Source organism: Neopelma chrysocephalum, unplaced genomic scaffold (genome assembly GCF_003984885.1).
Source record: "Neopelma chrysocephalum unplaced genomic scaffold, ASM398488v2 Primary Assembly neopelma1_147, whole genome shotgun sequence".
NCBI classification, from domain to species: domain Eukaryota; kingdom Metazoa; phylum Chordata; class Aves; order Passeriformes; family Pipridae; genus Neopelma; species Neopelma chrysocephalum.
Window position 1 is genome coordinate 12452035 of NW_020897809.1, and position 22709 is coordinate 12474743.

A 22709-nucleotide genomic window follows, 5' to 3' on the forward strand; every position below is an offset into this window, starting at 1 on the left:
AAAAATGAATATAAAAGCATCAGAGAGGCATTAGCTTTTGGTTTGGCAATCAGCATTCACAAGAAAGGATGCACCTCAGCATGATGTGGAAACCAGCAAAGCTGTTTCATTTAGGCTTCGTGCAAGCTGAGCTCTGTGGGGATTCTGAAGGCAGGTATTGTGGAACTGGAAGTCTCCATATTTTAATGAAATTGCACAGTCTAAACACCACAATGAGTGAACAGACATATCAGACTATGGAATTTGGAGCTTTCTCAATTACTCATACATAAAAGGAATTTTTCTGGGTAAAAATGTAAAAATTGGAATAAACACCAACTGTGTTTGCAATGAGAGAGAATGTGCAGCTGACTAAAGAGTTTTGAACCTGTGTTGAACCTATAAAGGGACTGACATAACAGGCGAGCAAGTACATCTCAAGTGGTCACATTCTTCATGCATGATGCTGTTCAGCAACTTCTCAGCTTCAGATGAGCAGGACTGTGAACCAAACCTGTGTTGGTCTTGTCAGCAGCAGAGATCATGTCTCTACACCAGCTTTATAACCCTGGGCCAGCTGAGTGTGTAGGTTCAGATAGTCGGTGACTTACATGACAAATAAGTGGCCTAAGCACCATCCCAATGGCCCCTCCTGTGAATTCTCAGTAGCAGGTGCTCTCTGACATCCTGACAACTGCTGAGAACTGGTTAATATTCCATTAAGTTACGGTCAGCAAGTTGCTTTATCACATTGAAAACCCCACTTCTCAGCTCCTGCACAGAGTCACATAATTGTGTCTCCCTGCTTTACAAGTTAGAAGAGGTAACTGCTGAAAAGAAACCTAGAGTAGATTATTCCTCCTCTCTATGCTGCAGAAAATAGTTCCAGATTTTACTGACATGTAAGATATAGAATATAGCAATTCTTTAAAAGGCAAAATTTTTACATTAAGTTTTCTTCATACTTCTGCCATTTCTTCCATTGCAACCTTCTCGCTCTAAGGTCAAGTTCAGAACTGGTATCTGAGGCAGTATAAATCACATCTGTGTAAATAATGGTCACAGTTAACTCTCTTGCAGAATAATTTACCTAATAATATGCAAAAGAAGAGGGTTCTAAATAACTTAAACAATTCATAGAGAGACAAGAGAACATACAATTAACATTGTCCTACCTGCTGTTAACTGCACTAATTGCATTCTTTCTGCACAACTGACAATTCTGACATCATGGAGACATCTGCAATGATATGCAACTTCTGTTAAATTACCTCTGAATCTTAGCCCTTAAAAATCTCTCTGGTATTTGACTGGTTTATTTTGTTTCTTCATCAGCCTACAGATTTCTGTAGAAGTGCTTGCTCCAGTCTGTGGAAGTCTGGACATCTCACTATTTACGGGACACCAGATATTAAAAACTCAGTGTAAAAACCAGACATACATTGGAACCCATAACACTAAAATTGTGCAAATGGTCACAAAGCTGAATAAACTTAAAGACACAGGAGTCTCATTTTGGAAACCGACAAAGTATGAAAATACATGAAATTTTTTCATCTCAAAATTGTAAACTAACTTTTCCATAAAAAGGCATCTTTAACCACCTAACTTGGCTTCTTATGGATCAAAGAAACAACTAAATAAACACTATCTGCATATGCACTTCAAATAGAAATGTCACTCAAACATATAATAAGCAAGTTATTTATAGCATACATTAATCACCATACTTAAATGGTAGTTTACTTTATAGCATGAGACAAACCTGTATTAACAGAGGGCAAAATTGTATAACAATAGTTTTTCCTAAGATAGTAAAATTTGCAGTAATCAGCTTCAAGTCTCTCTTGTTCCACTTTTATTCCAACACATCCAAACAAAAGCTGTATTATACTGAAGGCAAGACATGGAAAGGCCAATAAGAAAAATCAACCACACTGAACATTTAATAACCTAAACCAAAGAAACCTGTGTAAAAGATTTATGTGTGGCAGCAACAAGAAGAGGGGGTGTTGGACAAGCAGAGTATCAGGATTATTATGACAATGATCTTCAGTGGGGCACAAAACACACACTAAGATTAGGAAAGCTACTACTAAAATATACAGATGAATAACTGCGGGAATAGAGGGTTAAGACTTAGCAGGGAGTAGAGGGAAGTGCAGCAGTGAAGTGAATCTTCCCAGTGACTTTATATTAACTATTTATACAGCAAACTCTTCACGGCTGCTTTTCTGTCCTCTTTCCACAAAAATCCCAGGGCTGTTCTTAAGCATTTAGAACAATAAATATATTTAAGATTTATAGCCTGGAGTTTAGCTGTATTCATCTTACTCAGGTGAGCAGTCCAACTAAGCCCAGGGGAGGCACAAGAAAAATGTTCTCCTTCGTAATGATGCACGCAACAAAAGCTGACTTTAACTGCAGGACAGGGAAGAGTATACCACACGTAGGTAAAACTGTCAACTTCAGATTTTTCTTAATAAAATAAAAATCACTTAAAATAAGAGTACAGCTAACTTCTGGAACTAACCTGAACATAATTCTCACTAAATGTTTTTTTTTTTGCGATGACATTCTCAAGGGTTGGAGGCTCATTTAAAATATCCTGTGATGCAGAGAGTCAGATAATATCTCCCAGCTGAATCCAGGAGGGTTACAAAGACACATTTCATATTCATAAATGTGTTGAAATATTTTACTTTTCTTAAACCGCAAATATTTGAAGAAATGTAGATAAACATATTTAAAATTCACAGCACTTTCTCAAATAAGAAGTAGCAGATTAACAAAATGTCAGAACATCCTCAGCTTCAAAAACTGCTCTACCATTTTAGGTAGAGATTATCTACCAAAAAAAAAAAAATAATCACAGCCTCTTATGATCATACTTCTCAAGTGCTGATATATTCAGCTTGTAAATTACTCCCATCTTTAAAGATAAAACAAGCTCTTGCAAGTCATACTAACCTTTGCAAAATACCAGTTAAGATTACTTCATTGACAGGAGGAGGCTGAGGGTGGAAAAGAAGGGAATTGTGGTATGGAGGTTGAAGGCTGAGTGTTCTCTGATCTTCAAACGAGTTGAAAGGCCAGTTGTGAGATTCCTGGCTTGGTTCAAAACCATGTGCTTTTATAGCAAGTGTACAAGTTAATATCCTTACACATCAATCCAGCCCATCCTAAACCACCTAAACCACGTTCTGTAAAGACAAAAGGGACAACAAATTTAACAGAAGCAACTGACATTAAAAAAAACAAAAAAAGCAATTTCCCCAACTGAATTATATACAGAAAGTGGTAATCTAACAACTGTACCTTCCTGTTGTACCCTGTGACACCTGGGGGACACTAGTGGAGGTCAGGGAAACTATGACAGTATCAATTATAAACTATCCTGTCTTAGTACTGTCATCATTAATTTTATACTCATTCAATTCAACATGATTTTGCTACTAGCCCTTCCACTAAAAAGTTTAAATTAAAAACCCCACCCACCAACATTTTACAGAAATTAACATCAATTTTGTATTTGACGCCCCCATAGCACAGGATTATCCACTGGGATTTATCACATAAAAGATGTAGCACTACACAGTGCAGACCCAGCAACCTCAGAAGCTTTGTCATCTCATTTCACGTTTCTGACTAATAAACATTATTTCAGAATTAATATCTAAACCATGTCTCCTGCTGAGGGTTGATACCACGTAAAGAGAAGTGCAATTCTTCCGATGACAGTGACCTCCAAGATCACACCACCAACACAGCCACAGTAATGAGGTCCAGGGAGAAAAAACCACAGAGCTGAGAACTTGATCTTTTCCTTCACAAGTTAAACCCACAATATTTACAGTATTTGGTAAGCTACAATAATTATCAACACATACATTTCCTTTAAATAAATAAATACACACATCAGGCTCTGTGGGAAATAACAGAAGAATTCTCAAGTGAAAGTTCCACATGGCTTCTAGACAAGAACCACAGTTTTATACCTTGTCTCAAATAGTTTGTTAAAATACAAGTCCCAATCAAATGATTGTTCAAACAAGCTGCTATTTCTTTCAACAGTGCTGTAGTTTATATCAAATGAAAAATTTGGATGCAGTTCTGCATGCAGTCAGTGATGGAAGAATCCTAAAAAACCAGCACAACTCATTCATCTTCCATCAGGAACCGACATTCCCAGAAGGGGATATGCTGTGGCATTCAGATAAAAACAGCAGCTATAAATACAGGTGATTTGAAAAAAAAAAAAAAAACAAACAAAAAATTATTTAGTGTGACAGGTGGATTTTTAGGTTTTACAAATTAAAACCAAAGCAAGCGCTTTATCACATACATTTCAATAAAAGCCAGAATAACTAACAAGGAAAAGACAACATCAAAAAGAAAACAGAAAAGAATGAAATTTGGTTTCAGTAATGAACCTCCAAATATTTAAAAGCAGATGGGCATCTAGAGAGTGTAGATGGTGTGATTTCTCTCCTTTACACAGCTGCTGGTACTATAGAGAAAACATTGTTCTTTAGTGTTTCATACCTTATATATAAAGTGTGTCTATTGGTTCTGATTTTATGCATAAAAAATGAAAATTTCATGCAGTTGCTTCTCAATTACGCATCTGGTTATTGTTTTGCAGCTGCAAAACTACCTTGAAGAACTATAAAATACGGTGTGACAGGTCTGGATAAATACCAGCAGTCTTCTTGTACCTTCCTTGTAACATTTTGCATTTTTTACTACCTGATAAAATTCCTGAATCAGGAGCTACGACTTCTGTCATCTCCTTTTATGAACAAAAATCTGCTAGTGTACTTAACACTACTGAAATTTGTAAATGACCACTCTCTCTGGCACACATTAAATTTAAAATTCAGCACCCCATTTCTAGAGTATTTTTTACTTTCTGTTGTTACTTTCAAGTAGCTATTTTGATAATTTGATCAGAAATCCAACACAGAGAACAATAAGTCAGCTCAACATTAGTGTCAAACATCTGAAATGAGATTTTGATTTGTAAGCCCCCAAGAAATTACTCATATTACTATAAATCTATTGAATATGAAGACGTTTGGTGACAAAAAATGGTTATAAAATGCCCAACTAATGTAAGCAGTCTCAAGCCTGCATTTACTGACTCACTCTCAGCGTGTAATTTTCTAACAAAGAGAACAGATATGAAAAACAAAACAATTTGTTTTTCATACCAATACATTTTAAATTAACTATTTCTGTAATTCCTCTGGAGATGGAGGGTCCTGCGAAGAATTTCCATATCTAAAATATTAAAAAAGCCACAACTTGTAATTTCACTCAAAACGGGAAGATTCACCTTGAAACAACACAATTCCCAGCGGTGAGCTTTGACAAAATCTTTTATTAATTTTGTTTCAAAAAGAATAAAACTCAAACCCGCACTTAGGGAAGCTGGAAGTTTCCCTGCCTGTTTTTCTGGCACGCAGGATGCAGCACATGTGGCCATTACCAGCAAACACGTTTGTTCGACAGCTGCCGGGTTTTCACACAGGTGCCAGGGACTTATGTGGAAAAACATTTCTAAGCTGCAGAGGCAGAATGAGACCAGCAGTAAAGCCAAGGTAGAGAGAGCCCTTGCAGGGTTTATCAAGGATATTGCACTGCTTAAATATGGCTGCACTAAAAACTTTGCCACTTCTCTGGCACCTCCGTGAAATAAAGTTTCTTAGCCCGAAGCACAGAGGGAGGAGGGAAGAAAGGGGGAGGGAGAACAAGCACGAGTTAAAATATTCAAAACCAACCAAACCATGCACACAAAGAGGAGAAAGCAGCATTGTAGGGTTCATATCCAGGGGAAAGGTCTTGTAGCACCATCAGCCACTGTGTGTGACATCGTCAAATGGAAACCCTAAATCCACTTTAATCGTGCCTTTGTGCAGTGAAGCTCACAAGGCAGATTAAGTGAATGCACCTAAAAGCAACAGTGAGAGTGTGTAATGGAAAGAGATCCAGCTACAACTCCAGCTATGACTGCTGCATTGAAGAAGAGAGACACTGCTGCCCTGAACACGGAAAGGATCTTTCCTTCTTCCCTTCTGGACTTTTATTGGAGAGAAAAGAGATCTGATCCATTGTAAATACTGTTTTATCATAGGAGAGATAGTTGGGATTGTGTATATAATGTATTATAATATTTATTTGTGTAATAATTGTAATATAATTCCCTTCCCCCCATATTGAGTCTTGTGTTGTGTCTGGAAAACCCCTCTCACACTGGGGTGAGTTGTGGGAGCGGGGCTTGGACTCGGAAATTGGATTTTTGGGGGTCTCAAACCACCACAGAGGGAAAGAAGAATGTTTAGAAAAAGAGCTACTATGGAATAGGTACTACACTCCTGGTTTGCTCAAATTCACCAGGAGTTTCTAACAAACTCCCTAGTAAAGCATGTTTAGTGAACACAACCCTTTAACACCTTCCTTAACTCCTCTGCTTTTCCATGACTGACTTTTTCATCCAGCAGATGGGGTAAATAAATTGGCTCACTGATGTACTGATTATCAAGCTTCCCACAAAGAATTACTTTACCTGTACCAAACAAGGCATTGCCTTCGTAACTTTTACTCTAGTTCATTATTTTTGTCATTTTCAGACAGAAACGAGAATTTAAAAATTGTCAGCAGGACAATTACACCTGGAAAATTTTTCCAAAAAAATCAAACCGTTTCAATGTGGATGAATACAGACAAAACATTATTTGAACTATTAGCAATCAATGTTTTCTGATCATACGCAGAAACATTAATTTCTATGATTGCCATGGCAAGCAGAGGGTGGTCTGAGCAAAGTACTTCATCAAGCAAAAAGCCAGTATGCACACAAACCTACAGTGGCTTTTAGCCGTACACAACTGCTAAATATTTGTTCTAACTATGGTAAATAGGGTAATAACTGACTGTTTAGCTTTTCTCCATCAGAGGTCATAAGGAGGAAGAAGGGTTGAGAAAAAACAAGAACAAATGGACACAATAAGGAAAATGGTCCAAGTAACAGCAGGGAAATGAACAAGGGACAGAGATTAAAACCACAGACACTGATAAATTTTGTGGAGCTTTGAAATGGATGCATTCAAGAGATGCCTATGAAGAAATAACAGAGTATTAACAGGTACTTTCTACCATTGAGAAGTGGCTGGAAAATGTGGATTCACTCTAGTCTTAGATTTCACCACTCCAACAAGGCAAAAAACCATTAAGTGAAAAGCTATTAAGTGGAATAAAGAATTACTCCTGCTCAGTAACGCTGAACGTGGTCCAAAGGCAGCTCATCCACCACTAGTTCTCTATTAAATTTAAAAGGTTGTTTTCTAAATACTTACCCATTTGAGAATAAAATCATATTAGTCAATAACTTATAGCATTATTTTGCCTGAAAGAACAGTTTCAGAAAGCTATAATTTAAGTACAAGAAACTCTAATAAAAGCTGTCAGAGAAAATAAGAGGACTTATGGGAGAGCTGTTCCTCAACAGTGAGCAAGTTCTCTGTGTACAGCTCCATGGAATTCTATTTCAACAACACGTGATTTTTCAACATATGCAGAGAAGCACAATCTGAGGGGCTCTAAAAAATAGCTGGTTATAACCACTAAGTACACAGGGTTTTTTAGAAATAACACATTATGCACAGGTGAGAAATTATTACTACACAGTGAACCCCACAATGCAAAGAAATATGGAAATCCTAGAAATGTTGAAGGAAGCAATTCTTGTCCTGTCTATTCTGATGGAAAGAAATAGAAAGGGAATTAAATTATGTAAGCAAAGCACATGAGGACAGTCAAAAAAGATCAGCTGAGTAGCCAGGTAGCTCAAATAAAACTTTATAGAGGGCTACTCTGTACATGATAATCACAGAAAAGCTTAAACTTCCTGGTATAACATAAAAGAACCTGAATTCACATTTCTAATATCCTCAGAAATGTCAGGTTCAAGGATCTTTTTAATTTTCCTAACATAAAAACTTAGATTAAATACAGACAGCATTATCACCAACCATTTTTTCATAATCTACACAAAAAGGACACTACCAAGCTAAAGGTCAACTTCTGATCCCTTCTAAACATAAATTGCTTTCAAGCAGTTATCACAACTTGTACTGGAGAGATGAATTTTCAGATAAGGGATCAAAAACAGCATCTAAAAATGCAGCCTTCCCTTTAAATTAAACAGCCATGGGAAGGAAAAAAACACCTCAGCAGCTAAGATAGGAAGGAGACTGGTGCTCACATGACTGAGAACTCTTTCAATATTCTAAAAAATGGTGAATAATAGGTGACAGGTAAATGACCTCATGAAAAGATGCCTCAATAAACCTTTTCTGTTCTTTATAAAATACATGTTTACCTCTCCAGCCTGATATAAAAAGAATGCCTTCAGTCCAAAGCTGAATTTTATGAGTTCCCTCATGCATAAGCAATAGAAATAGGACACGCAGAGGCTATATTTTGTTATATTTTCTTTAAAGAAGAGTGAATAAAAACCCTGCACTCAATTCAATTGCATTTCTCTGTGATAGAGTGTGAACACTGCACCTGACTGATTCCTAAATGTAATGAAACACTCTAAGTGGCAACAGGCAGCACTCTATTGCTTTTGTTAAAAATCAGAAAAAGAAACACATGCCAAGCTTCCAGCATCGATTTAGGATTGTCAGCATTGCCAACCACCTCTGTAGGTTCTCTGCTGATTCAAAGAGCCAATTGACAGTGCATAGTAACACCCTCCAGCATAATTACAACCCTTTCAGCTTCGTCCACCTACTAGTTTAAAATGATGGGTCCCTTAACAACTCCTCCATCAGGCAGAACACAAAGAGCAGTGTGGGAGCTGAAGGAGATTGAAGGGCTTCTACTGCAGGAGCCCAGAGAAAATGATGGACCCTGAAATGATGCACAGCACAAGCCATGGCAATGCACACACCCTCAAAGTGGAGGGATACGGAAGGATTTTTTTCCTTATATATGTTCTGCAATATAAGGAAAAGAAATAGAAAGTATGGAAATGCCTTCTGTGGCTAAACAAGCCCTAAATTAAGTGACAATCAGATCAGAAGACTTGTGAGTTAATACAGAAACATCTTACATTTCAGACAACACCTCAGCTCCCAAATATTTCACTTTGTTCTATTCAATAGTTGCACTGGAACTGTAAGAACCTCTTTACAGATTGAGTTTCTTCACAGAGCAGATCAAACAGCACCACTCCATTGCAGCAAAACAGCACAATGCCTTTTTCTTTCCTCTCTTGAAAACCAAGCAATTTTACATATACCAGAAAACTACTGTGACTGCGTTGCTTGGTATTCTGTAAATATTTCCTCCTCTACAAGAGTTACACCTGAAAATTGCTTAGAATGTAGAAGGCAATGAATTCCTTGGGGCTTAATTCTGTATTCTTGATTGTGTACAACTTCTTTTGAAGTCAATATTAGTGATGTCATTTTAATTTTCTTCACATCTGCCATTCTTATCTCAGAAAGGAAAAAAAATAAAAATCAATCCTTTAATTCCATTAAAAATTCCTTGTAGAATGCCTTTTGTGCTGGTGGTAAGTTTTGAAAGTCTTTGAGAAAATTAACATTCAGTGTACATATTAATAAAAATAGAGAGGAATAGAGGAAATGAGCAAAGTGTAACAAAACTGCTGATACTGGATAAAGGCAAACCCTTTCAAGAACACATGCATTAACACCTTCCTGACAAGTGAAGACAGCAGCAAAAATTATCTAATCTCATCTCTTTCCATTGCATCAACAGGAAATCCAACAATAGCAAAACTGGTGAGCACAGGCCTGCAGCAGTACAGACAGCTCTGTCAAGCATAAAATATTTGGTGCAATTGTGAAATTAAATTGTGAATCCCACACTTTATACAAAGCTCCATGACAGAAATTTTCTACCCCCTTATCTGTATCCCTTTATCATAGGCACAGACCCATGTGAGTGATGTAATGCTGTAAGGCTGCAAAGGAAAGTTCTTGTTTCTCCTGTATTCATGATGACAGATTTATAGAAAGCATTTCCTTTTATAAGAAAAATACCGAACCTTTGACCTTCAAGTTTTGATAACTTCATCTTATTTTTATCTTTAAAATATGTTGGCAAGCATCTTTTCTTGTTTTGAAGCAGAGAAAGTTAAGGACAGCTGCACCCAGTATCTAAAACATCAGATTTTTGAGCAGGACTTGGCAGGGGTGATTGGCCTCCCACCAGATTTACTGCAGAATGCCTGTCTATCAACAACATCCCAAAGCTGTCTTCACTGGTTATTCTATTTTGTAATATTTTCTGCCTCCTGGAGGCTGAAGCTTTTTGTTTTCCCATAACCCTGTACTTTTTGTGGCTGCATATTCAGCTGCAAACTGTGCAGATAAACCTGAGTGACAGAGACACTGCCGGTCTGAGGGATCATAAAAAAGATAAACCTGATTAAATCGTGGAACAACAATGACCATAGTAGCAAAACTGGTGTTCTTGATGCTTAGTTTTCAAAGTGCAGGTTAGAAGTCCGATAACAGCACACTATCAGAATGATTACAAGGATGGTGTTAATTATTTAGTGGATCAATGGAGTGTCAATCGTTTCGACATGAAAGAGATTCCACACCAGAAACCACAATTCTTTAACACTCAGTACTGCAGAGTGGTTGAATGAAGCTACCTCAGAAGAAGAAAGGTACCACTGACTTACAATTTCTGAAGTGTTAACAAGCCAACCCCGTTAAAATACAACTCATCTGGTAAAGTTTCATTGGCAAATATTTCTTGGTTTTAGATTTTACTTTTGATTATTTCAATTTAAACACAGTTTGGGGTTGTTTTTAAATTAACTGATACTTCTGTGATTTGAAAAGCAAGCAAGTTACAGAGGTTACTTAAAATAAATTTGGCATCATAAACCAAAGGAGGTTCATGCCTTTAATGGAGCAATTTATTTCTCCAAATAGTTATACAGATCAAGAACAGTAATAGTTATTGGACAGACCAATCCATTTATGAGTTCAATCACGAAAAGGAGTTTAAGTGCTGTAAGATTGGTGATAAACCTGCCACGGCTTCAGTCAGCACTTCTTGATTTTCTCAGACATCCAGACATGAGGAAACATTGCAATTTTATGTGCTTTGCTTTATGTCCAACTTTTCCATTCTGTACTGCTAAATGACCATAACAGTTGTATTTAATTTTTTGTTTCAAATATATTTTCAAGTACACTGGTTGTTATAAGAAGGTTTTGATCACTGAAAAATGTACCACCTTAATGAATTTCTAGAGATTGAGCGAACCATTATGATGTTATTCAGCTACTTGAGCTCTGATGAGACCTCTGATATGAGTAAGTTGTTTTAATTTACCTTCCAGTGTGCAAAACTGAAATGCATTTAACTAAGTGGCCTGTGCATTATGTAAAGCATAAAACAAAAAATATCTTCCTGTTACTACACAATTAGACTACAATAATGTCTGGCCTCTGGCATTTTGATGTTGGACATATTAACAAAGGCTAAATGAAAAGAGGAAAACTATGCAAACTGCTCAACTTTAAAAAGTAGAAAAATTATTTCAGAGTTAGAACAGGGTGACAAAGTACCTCAAGGCATTTTTTTTTTGAGAGAAAAGGTATTGCATAAATTCATTTCTGACCCACATTATCATATGTTCATCACACTAAAATGAGGATGTTGTTAGAGAACCGAAATGCAGCTCCAGAAGTAGGTCTTCTCTCTAAGTCACTGTCAAGTCCTTCTGTGATGGTAGGTAACTCAACTCACCTTTTTTATCTCTTCATATGGACACACACATGGTGAACAAATACACAAGTATAAAATTCTCTTGTACATATTTTATTTCTTCATAGAATCACAGAACAGTTGAGGTTGCAAGAACCTCTGGAGGACATCTAATCCAACCCATCAGCTCGAGGCAGGGTCATCTAAAGCAGACTGTGTCCAACTGGGTTCTAAATATATTTTAAATTTTTTATATTTTGGAGAGTCCCCAACCCTTTTCTTCCTTTGCTTTTCAATAGAGCAAATTTTTGTTTGAAAACAACTTTTTACACAAGCTCATTTATTTCAGTTCCTTAAATTACATCAAGTACTCAACAACAAATAATGTTCCTCAGCAACCATATTCTGAATTATTCCTAATTACATAAATAATGTTAATTAAAGAATTCACGTTACATGCTGCATACAAAACATTTGAGAAATAAAGTTCTAAGTATTGCTGTTATAAACTACTGTTCACATATAAACTTAAGCATATATTTATGGCCTGGATAAAATATCAAACCTTTGCAATAAGCATCAATTTAAAGACTGTGTACAACTTATTAGAAAGCAATTTATTTCCCAGATTGCTATCCAGTGAAGCAGATTCCTCCCATTATCAGTCAACTTACTTAGTCTCTGAGCAGCCTCCAGGGCATCATTTGCAGAATCAGCTACAAAGAATCTCTGAACTGTAACCCCGTGGTCTGCCATTATTCTTTTGCTTTGGTACTCCTGCAGGTTCAACCATCGTCTGGGGGTTAACTGAACAGCCTAGAAAAAATTAGAGGGGAAAATAACATAATGCTCATTAAGAACAGTTCATGAGACAGCCCACTGAGCTCTTCCACCTTATGGTTATCTCAAACCAGCAGTTAAACGCCACCCAGAGAAAAGGTAAAACAGGTAATGATTTACCCAAGTGCCTTTTCTTAACATTTGTGCATCCAAAGTACTCTGAAAGCTACAGATAGAAAAGCAACACAAGGCTCACTTGGCTACACAAAATGTCTTGCATTTAATATCAAGGCAGATTGGCAAACTTGGCTTGAACTCTGAAGTCTATTTATGCTTTTATGTTATCCTCTGCTATAAAAATAGTAACAGACTGTTATCTTAAAACAAATTCAGTTTTATATTAAATATCCTTATTCACATGACATTTCATACAATTCTTCCCTATAAAGTTATTTCCACTGATTCTAAGCATTTATTGCAGCATATCTGAGGAGAAAACCAACTACATGGAATTAGCATCATCTTGTAAGAAACTACATACTAATATATGTATTTTCAGTGGTCTGTTATCTGTGCTTAGTTGGTTGTGCTTTAAAGTGCATTTTGTTGAGGATGCCAGCACAGCCACATCAGCCATGCCAGGCCAACAACAGCTGGAGAAGAATTCCCTTCCCATTCTCAATATCCCAGGGTAGATGGTGGTGTGTGCATGTGAACACATGGACATCACATCTGCCTGTGGCAGCAAACATGGAGCACAGACACTATAAAAGTCCCAGGATTTTTACTGAACGTCTTAAAGGACACGTTCTTCATACAGGATAAGTTGTTAAAGACAAAAGGGATAATTAAGGAACTGGAGCTGACTCCTGGCAATGGCATAAAGGCAAAGGTGGAGCTGGCTCCTGGCAATGGGACAATCCCATTTTATGCCAGCAAAAGATGCTCTTCCCACAAGGAGAGACAAACTGCTGGTCTGGCAGGCAGCCACAATCAATTCTTGGTTTCTCCTGAAGTAAGGAGCACAGCATGCAAGCTAGTGCTACATATTTAGATATGTTACACAAAGAAGATTATTTACTATACTAATACTTTGATCCCTAACAGCACGATAAAATAATATTATCCTAATGCAACTTTAGACTGGAAAAAAAAAACCCTCCATGCTAAAGTCTTTCAATAACACATCCTTTCACAATACTCAAGGTTTACATGCTGAGTTGTCTCAAAAACAACCCCTCATCTGCTCCGTTCGCTTTGAAACACAGCACAAAAGATACATAAAGAAAATACAAACCCATCTTTTACAGAATATAACTGCATGTTTTCTGCAAAAGTGACTCCCACAGAACTTAAGCAGTTACAAATAGCTCAGAACGACACACTTTAAATTCTTTTATCCCTAACCTGATTAACATATTTTAGAGGAACAAAATGCCATTGTCAGCTTGCTCTGTGGCTGTCTCGAATTCTACACATCATACAGACACCTCAGTATGATTTATATTCCTCCATGCTATTCACAGACAATATGTTATCACATTGGTTCAATACTTCAAATGTAGGGTCAAAATTTAAAGTCACTTTCATAATTGTTGACATTTAATTTGTTTTCCTATTATAAGTTCTCTGCCAGGCTTTAACAATTATTACTTCAGGGACCCTTTAGGTTTATCTAAAAATTTCTCCAGTTCAGTAATACAGCTGATAAAATTGTGGTCACTGATTTTATAATTAAACAGCAAGTCTTCAAAGCAGATTTTATTCACAATTTAGAACAATAAATCATTTCACATGTATGCATTACTAAGCCCGATCTAAAGCAAATAAACAAGAAGGAAAATATTCAAACACTTTCATTCTGGGGAAGACTTTTGTTGTTGTTTCTTGACAAAAGTCTCTTTCAACACAAATTTCTTTCAAATGTACTATTCAGGTAGGAATTAATTAGTTCAGGAATTTGCAATGCAGCACAGTGACACCTCCACTGCTCATTCAAACTGCAAGGCTTAAGTAATAAAATCTTTTAAGGAATCTCTTAAATAATATGGACTGCAAGGGGTCACCACCTAATAAAGCCACCGGTGATAACTCCCAGCATGAGAGGGATAAGGAACAGAGATGACAGTGAGAAAAGCAGTTAAAGTTCCATTTGTTTTATGAAAAAAAAGTCATCTCAAGTGCAGCCACCTCCAACATTAACTCAGCCTGACCTGCCAATGAGTAAAAGAAAGCCCAACAGCTCCAATAGGAACCTGCAATGACCTCTGTCCCCAAACATCCTCTTGCCCTGTTACAGGTGCTTTTGGGACATAACTGAGTTTTACAACTCAAAAATGCAACTCAAAATGTCCCACAGGGACACTCCATTGCTGAGATGTTAAACATTTTATTATATATCCATACAGTGCAGATATACATAAGCATATGGACATAGGTCTGTTCTTTTATAAAAATTGGACATAATATCTAATATTTAGATATTATACCAATATTAATTAAAATATTTCAATATTAAACCATACAGGTCTGAGGAACACAGAAAGGAAGGAAGAGAATAATTCCTTTGAAAGAACTGTCTAAGCAGACCTAAGGGTGATAAAACAAAGATCTGGCCAAGAACTGCTGGCACGGAAAAGCAAAGCCTACAAACTTCATGTTAGTGAGCACATACTTTTTTTTCCTTCTCCTACATTACATGATTCTAAGACAGACCATCATCATTGACTGCCAAATGAAGAGTTTTAATCAAGACTTTCCATGGAAGACAAAGTCCTGGTTGTGAATCAACTACTTGACAAAATAAATTAGTATCTGAAGTCTGCTCCAGAAGCTCTGAAGAGCAAGGAACATGAAAAACTTGCTTTAACACACTCACAGGATACATACTGTATGTCTTGAGAACTGCGGGAAAAATAAAGCAGTTAAAGAGATGAAATAAAGCAAAAGCTTTGAATTTGTGAAGGATACTTCTCTTTCAAGACCATCTTGAAAAATCAAAACAGCTGCAGACAGATGTGTTTTAGGGTGAAGACAAAAAAAGTGACCATGAGATCTTAGAAATGTGAGTAAACAGATGATTCTGTGAACCAATTCCCAACTCAAAGATGTTTTGGTTGCAATAAATCTGTGTCCCTTAAAAGGGACAGCAATGAAAAGAATTAATTAGTACAGGAATCTTGAATTCCAACCCTCCAAAACACATTTATACCAAGCATTCACAAGAATTTGAGATGGGCTTCAAATAGCATAAGTTCTTGGGCATCATAAACGTCCTACACATCCTACAGATAAATCTATGCTCCAGTCTGACCATAACAGAGCTAAAGGACAAAGGCACAGCCTCAAAACAGCCCAGGAAGAGTCTACAAAGGTTTCAAAGAAAGCTATTTCCCACAACCAGTCTTCCACAGCCAGCCATAATCCATCCCTTCCTCCTGAAAGATATTAGAAAGAGACTTTAACACAGCACAAAACATAACTCCAGCATCATGTGTCTTTGTATTGTTTATTTTCCCACTCTGCAGCTCTACTCATCCATAATTTCATTGCTCTCAGCACCATCAAACAGCTCTGTTAAATTCACCACCGTGGTCTCAGCTCTCAGGAAAGACAGAATGAAAAATTAGGTTGTAATTTACCATCAGAAAAATAATAATCTCAATCTAAAAGGGGACATGGGGGAAGCAAGTAAAAGAGAATCTAAAGCACAGGACAGCAGAATCCCTGCCTTTTAGGGATTTCTGTTCATTATTGATTCTCACCATCTCCTATTCCCAGCTTATCCTTTAGGCAACACAAGGATGGCTTGAAGACTTTTTATCTGTTTCCCCACATACAGGTCAGAAAGCCCTACCAGAAACCAGCACAGATCTCTCAGATCTTCCCCTGGAGCTCTGTTCCAGCTGAAGCCCAGTGTGTTCCAGCAGTTTAAGATACATCTGTGTTTCATCTGTTTCTTTATTGCAAGGCTGCACTGGAGCACAAGGAGTACATCCTGTCCCACCAGCCTGTGAAGAGGAGACTGGAAATAGTTTGTGGACTTCAGTAAAGCCCTGACTCCCTATGTGACAACTCATGTTTCACCTTCATAAGGTGACAGGCAAAAGCCAGAAAATTTTCCCTCTGTGGCATTTCTCTGTTATCCTGAACACAATTTTTCTAACAGCAAGAGGAAGTTTTACAACATTTTACTGAACTTACCCACATCCTCATTACTGTAAATACACCTTAACCTTGAATACTAACTTCTGTCAAGCTCTGAACAGCCCAAAGAAGGGCTGTAGGTTTAAATTTTCCTAAACCTTTGCTTTTTAGTGGCATTTTACTTTTTAGCATGTTGCCATAACAAAGAAAAACTTAAAATCACTCCAGTGAGCCTACATGAAAATCCAGACAATATCTTTACATGGAATGGAATAAAGAAAAATTCAAACTAAAGGATTTAGTATTTTGAAAGGAAATTCTTATTAAAAGGCTAAAATAAATATAATTCATTGGTCTGCTAAAGACTTCCAACAGATCTGGTATTACTACAAGAAAAAAATAGCTCTCATATGAGAACTTTGTGTGTTGTGTATTGATGTACAACACTGTAGATGCAAAGTAGCTCTTATTTGAGATTAAGATCTGTCTGATAAGTTGAAAGGGATTTTTTTCTTTATTTTTTAAACCACAAATAAGCTTTAAGAATAAATCAGTTCATAAAACTAAGAAAAACATCACTAGTAGCACATAGAAAATAAAAATTTGTTATTTAAAATAATAAAGCTTTTAAGAGGAATCAAATTCATCCTAATAAGATATACCTTAAGATTAAATTTCTAACATAAGTGCTTATCAAAGAGATTAATATACTTAAATAGGGCTCTTTCATAACTGATAACATTTCCTCAGAGCCTGACAACAGCTTCAAAAGTCCCAGAAGTCAAATAAGTGTAACAAAAGGCCTCAACTAAACAGTAACACAAAGTGAGATGAAAGCAGAATTATTCAATCAAGTACAAGTTTCACACCAGATTCTCTCCTGCTGGCTTGAATTATTTGGCATTTTCCAAAAGCACAAGGAATTAGTACTGGTTGGGGTTTGCCTCTAATTCCCCTTCCCTTCTGCAACCTCCAAGATTTTTGTTACCAGTCAGAATCACACTAACGTGGACCAAAAGTCTGTGAAATGGGGAGGATTTCAGAAAACTACTGTTACCATTTCATTCTGAACAAGCTTTCTGCTCAAAGTTCCTTCTTCATGTAACCAGAGACCATGACTGGTCCAACAGCACCATTAAATGAGTGGCCCACACATCGAGAAATCAAACATCTCATTCTGATCATCTTGACAAGGTCAGGTGTTACAGAACTGTATCAGTGCTTTATTGATGACTGCTAGAGAAAAAATGGATTGTTCATATAACATGAATAATCTCTTATATACCACCCTTTTTGTTTGGTGGGTTTTTTTGTATCAAACACTAAGGACTCTACTCAAATAATGTATTTGGAGAGCAGTCACATTATACTTCCACTACTCCCCTTGTCAATCCTTGAGCTGTCACAGGGCGAGAAAAAAAAACTGCATTATTTAAATAATCCAGGCTAAAAATAACAACAGGAGGGGAACTACAAGTACATTTTCTAGCAGAAATTTGCTTCAAAATAAATGAAAAAAAACAGATTTAGAAAACACTGCAACAGAGAGACATAGTTGTGCTTATATATGCAGCATTAACTACTCTGATGTACAACATCTTTCAGATGACCCAGGAGGTATCTTTTGAGAGCTTGCTTTTGAAATAAGAAAACACACACACATAAAAACAGGAGAAACTGTCTTAACATATTCACCAGAAGTTTGCAAGTTGCATGTTAATGACTTCAGCAAAACTCTGCTTGGAAATAAATGTTCCATATAACCACAAAACAAGAGCAGCATCAGTAAACCCAAACTGCATTAAATTATGCTACTGTATCTGAACCTATATGCTCAGTATAACGTTTTTTCATTCTTTGGCCTCCCTGGTAAAACACCCAAGACTGACTCCAAGACATGATTCCACATAAGTGCTGCCATAAAGCATCTGTGCAGCAGGGACCAAGGAGTGTCACACTGGTGAGATACACAGACAAGCTTTAATAAACAAACAAGAAGAAAACACCACGATCATACACATATGTAAAAAAAAACAGGGGTTTTTTGAAGCCAAATCACCTCCCAGCTGAGCCTTACAGTGCCTGTGTCAGCAGAGCCACTGAAGCTCAGGACAGGAACATTTTTAGCCAGCAGTGTCACCAACCACTGGGACTTTGCACTTACACTTCAACTCGGTAAGTTATTGCTAGAGGACGGGTCTCTTCCAAAAAGCAAAACTGAATGAAAATAATTTTTTTAAAAAGCAGCAGAAGCTTGAAAGCAGCATTTTCAGGCAGACCCTGCTACCTACCTGTAGAATTCAAACCTTAAGCCACATTTTTTTTTAATAGACTAAATAGAATAGAATAATTTAAGTCTGTTCCGTAACAAGTATATGAAGAAACTGTCAGAAAGAATAACTGAAAGGTCAAGTCTGACAAAGAACCAAAGATTCAAATTATAATCTCCATTACAACCAAGACCTTTTGGTCTCAATAAAGTTAAATTTCACAAAATTCTGTTTAATGCCTAATTCCACATGGGACTACCTTGGCTAACCATCCACTACTAAGTATTTCACCATAGCAAGTCCCGTGATGACGTTTAGATAATTTCCCTTTTAAAAAACCCTAACCTTAAATACTTATTTTCTCTTGGCAACACTCTTCAGGTCAAATCTCTACTTTTGGAAAATACCAAATAATTCTAACCAGGGGAAGAGAATTTGATGATAATCAGCCCTATTAAAGAAAACAAAATCACCACTAAGGAAATTTCTATGACAATTGAACTCCCATTGACACACCTATATAATCTGAGCAGCTCTACTGATTACATTAAAGTAGCTTAATGCATTTTACTACATGACTGTTAAAGGAAGACACACTTCAACATCATCCCACACTCCCTTTTCATTCATAGTCTGAATGGAAGCCAATATGAACATCACAAAACAAAGATGGATTTCTTAACAGCACCTGACAGTAAAGCTGGTCAAATAAATGCCTACTGCTTTTTTCCTCCTCTGCTGCTCCACTGAAGTCAAGTATCTGTAACTATGCTAACAGATCCTGTGCCAGTATGAAACAGCTCTAGCAATGCAAATTATCTCTGCATGAACGCAAATTACATGCCAAATGTATACAGCATCAAGTTTTATACATCTGGACTTCATGGTAATGTTATATTGGAAATAAGTCATCTGGGAAGAAAAACTGTGGTGTTTCTGAGGAGGTCTTTCAGATGTATTGTGTGTCTGAAATTAAAAGGAAGCGTGTATAGTGTATCTGATCTAAAATAAAAGTCTGCCACCAAAAATCTATTTGCTTAGCCAACACATTCTACAGCATTCCAGTTTATTCAATTTGTGCACTCTGACCTGTAATACAATTCTAAGCACATAAGAAAGAAAACAGATACACAAAGATGACAGTAATGAAAGAGCACACTGTTCATCAATATGAGGAATAAACCTTTATTATAGTTATTGACATACAACCTCTATAATTGACAAAGATGTAGAAGTCCCTATCAAAAAGAAACCATCAGAAATACAACTAAACTGAGTATCTTCACATAAAACACTGCAGGTATGGGGGCATTTTATTAGGTCATATATTAAAATATACCACATAGGCCACTGAAAACAAACTAAACACTTATTTCAGTTTGCTGGCAGTGTCCACGAAATGAGTAAGTTAACCTGACAAGAAACAAAAATTTAGAAAAAGGGCACCTCACTAAACAGAAGTTTAATGCCCACTTTAGCTGGGATACCATATGGCAGTGAGGTCCCTTTGGTACCAGCAGAGACCAGCAGCCTCATCCAACACTGAGCATTATGATCAAAGTCTCCATCTAGATTTCTGTGATACATTTATGTAAGGATAAAACTGATTTTGTGAGCCAGTTGAGTAAGAAGTCTTGAATATTTTCCTGACAAAACCAATTTTCCATACTTTTGTTTGCAGCAGTTACAAATTGCTTATTTCTTATAGTCTGTATCAAAACACCATTAGCAGACTTGACTTAAACATGGCTCTTGGATTTTAAAATCTTCTACAGGTGTAGCTGAAGACCTTTTAATAGCTAAGTCCCATTATTTATTCCTACAAATGGGAATTTATTTTAACTGAGTTAAAACTAAACCAACACACAAACTCTAGTTGGCAGTTATAGGCCTTTTAGTTCCATATTTATTCCTTCAAATATACCACACAAAATATCTTAAGCAGTAAAATACAGTATGTTTAAAAAAAAACAAAACCAAACAATATCTCATTTCCCAGTTCTTTCAAGGCTACAAAATTTTGATCAATACACTGTAGGGGCAATTTACTGTTTTATACCACTGCACCATATACTCACTTTTCAGAATGAGTGAGATCTGTTGTTGCAGCTGTAAAGGTTTATGGAATTCAACTTCAAATAAAATAAAGTAAAAAAAGCCACATGAAATATGCACCTCCATTGTTGTTTTCTAAAGCCAGACTGCCTGTTCTGGTGGATGATTATTACTATTCCTAATATCTATGATTCTTTGAAACGAGATGCCTAACTAACTAACTAACTAATGAACTGGTTCTCTTCATATACTCAAAAAATACAGAAAAAAATTGAGGGCTTGGTTATAGAAGGAGCTCACAATATTATCATTAGGATTTCTACTGTTAAATTGTTTACAAAAATTAGACTCATGCAGTTGAGAGGGTGGCCAAGAGCTTGGAAAGTGTCTTTAAAAACTTCAAAAGAGTGAAACAGGCCACCACTTCTGCTCAGAAGGCCACATTACTGAAAATGAGACTGCACTGCCAGTTGCAAACCAAGCCTGGGGAAGACAACATGAAGCTACTTGCTCAACTGCATTTTTCCTTTGAAGCAATTACCCAAATTCACTGCAATTCACTGTCCAGAAGAGTGACACTCCAGGAGAGCCTTAGTTCAGAAGTCTACAGTTGAAAACAATCAAAGGATTTTTTTATTACTATATTATGTGTTTGTGTCACCGTTTAATTCTAGTTCATGCAAACAAAACAAGCACTTAGTTAAATCTTCCCCTGAATACTTTGCCATAGTTGAAGGAAAAGCCAATTCCTCTTGTCACATTGCACGGTTCTTTTTAACAGGAGCCACTGCAAAGCAGAGATAGGATGGCAGGAATCACAGCAGGAAACATAAAGATGGTGACAAACATCAAAGAAATAAAGGGAAGAGGTTTTCTAAACTAGTAACATGTCAATTTTAGAGAAGGAAGCTATTTTAACTGAAATGCTAAAGAAGGTATATTTAGTCATCTCATCCATTTTATTTAAGAGAAACTACTTTTCTTCCATCAGCAGGCAGCAGTGATTATTCTAATGCAACATAATAAAGCAAGGATATAAACCACAGATTACCTACCTGTAGATAACAAAGCACACTGAACTAATAGATGCCAGTTGACATCACTCATCTGTTGAGAAAGGCAGTCACCAATTACCAGCAGAAGGATAATTTGTTTGTTTAATGATTATGCTAATTTACTGAACTGTCATTAGACAGATACACAGGCAGTATTGATGAGTTCCATAAGGCATTACAAAGTATGGCTGAATTATTTCAAAACAAATTAAACCAGAAAATATTGTACGCTATTTAAAGGAATAATAAAAGCCTGGTAGGGAGCAAATCCTCTGGATTTGCTGCAGCAGCAAACTTGACCTGGGAATTCACCCCCAAAGACCCTCCTAACAGAGGTGAGGGACTGAACCCACCTGGTGTGCAATGCCAGAGCTCTTCAAACCCTGCAGAGGTGTTAACACAGCTCTGCTCCACCAGGGAGAGAAACAGTGTCCAGGTGAGGCACCAGCTCTGCCCAGCCCACCAGGGCAGAGGCTGAAGGACTCAAGGATTAGGACACCGGAGAACACAGTCCATTGCATTTTCACACCAACCACCCACTGCACCTTCCTGCTACTGGTACTAATAAATTCTAACCTATCCACAGGAATAGGGCAGTAAAAGCTGGTTCATCTGCAGATTTAGTGCACTGCAAAATGGCCCTGAAAACAAAAGCAAC

At 36.9% G+C, this 22709-nt stretch overlaps 1 protein-coding gene across 2 annotated transcripts in view; it reads right to left on the reverse strand.

Annotated features, from left to right (window-relative positions):
* SUCLG2 (succinate-CoA ligase GDP-forming beta subunit) overlaps positions 1-22709 on the reverse strand; it is a 119673-nt gene that overhangs the window by 83832 nt on the left and 13132 nt on the right. Inside the window, exon 2 of one of the 2 annotated variants that reach the window (XM_027700806.1) lies at positions 12420-12561. The exons of the other annotated variant lie outside the window; for it this stretch is intronic. Within the exon in view, the coding sequence (XP_027556607.1) occupies positions 12420-12561 (142 nt within the window). The remainder of the gene's footprint in view (positions 1-12419; positions 12562-22709) is intronic. 2 annotated transcript variants of the gene reach the window in all.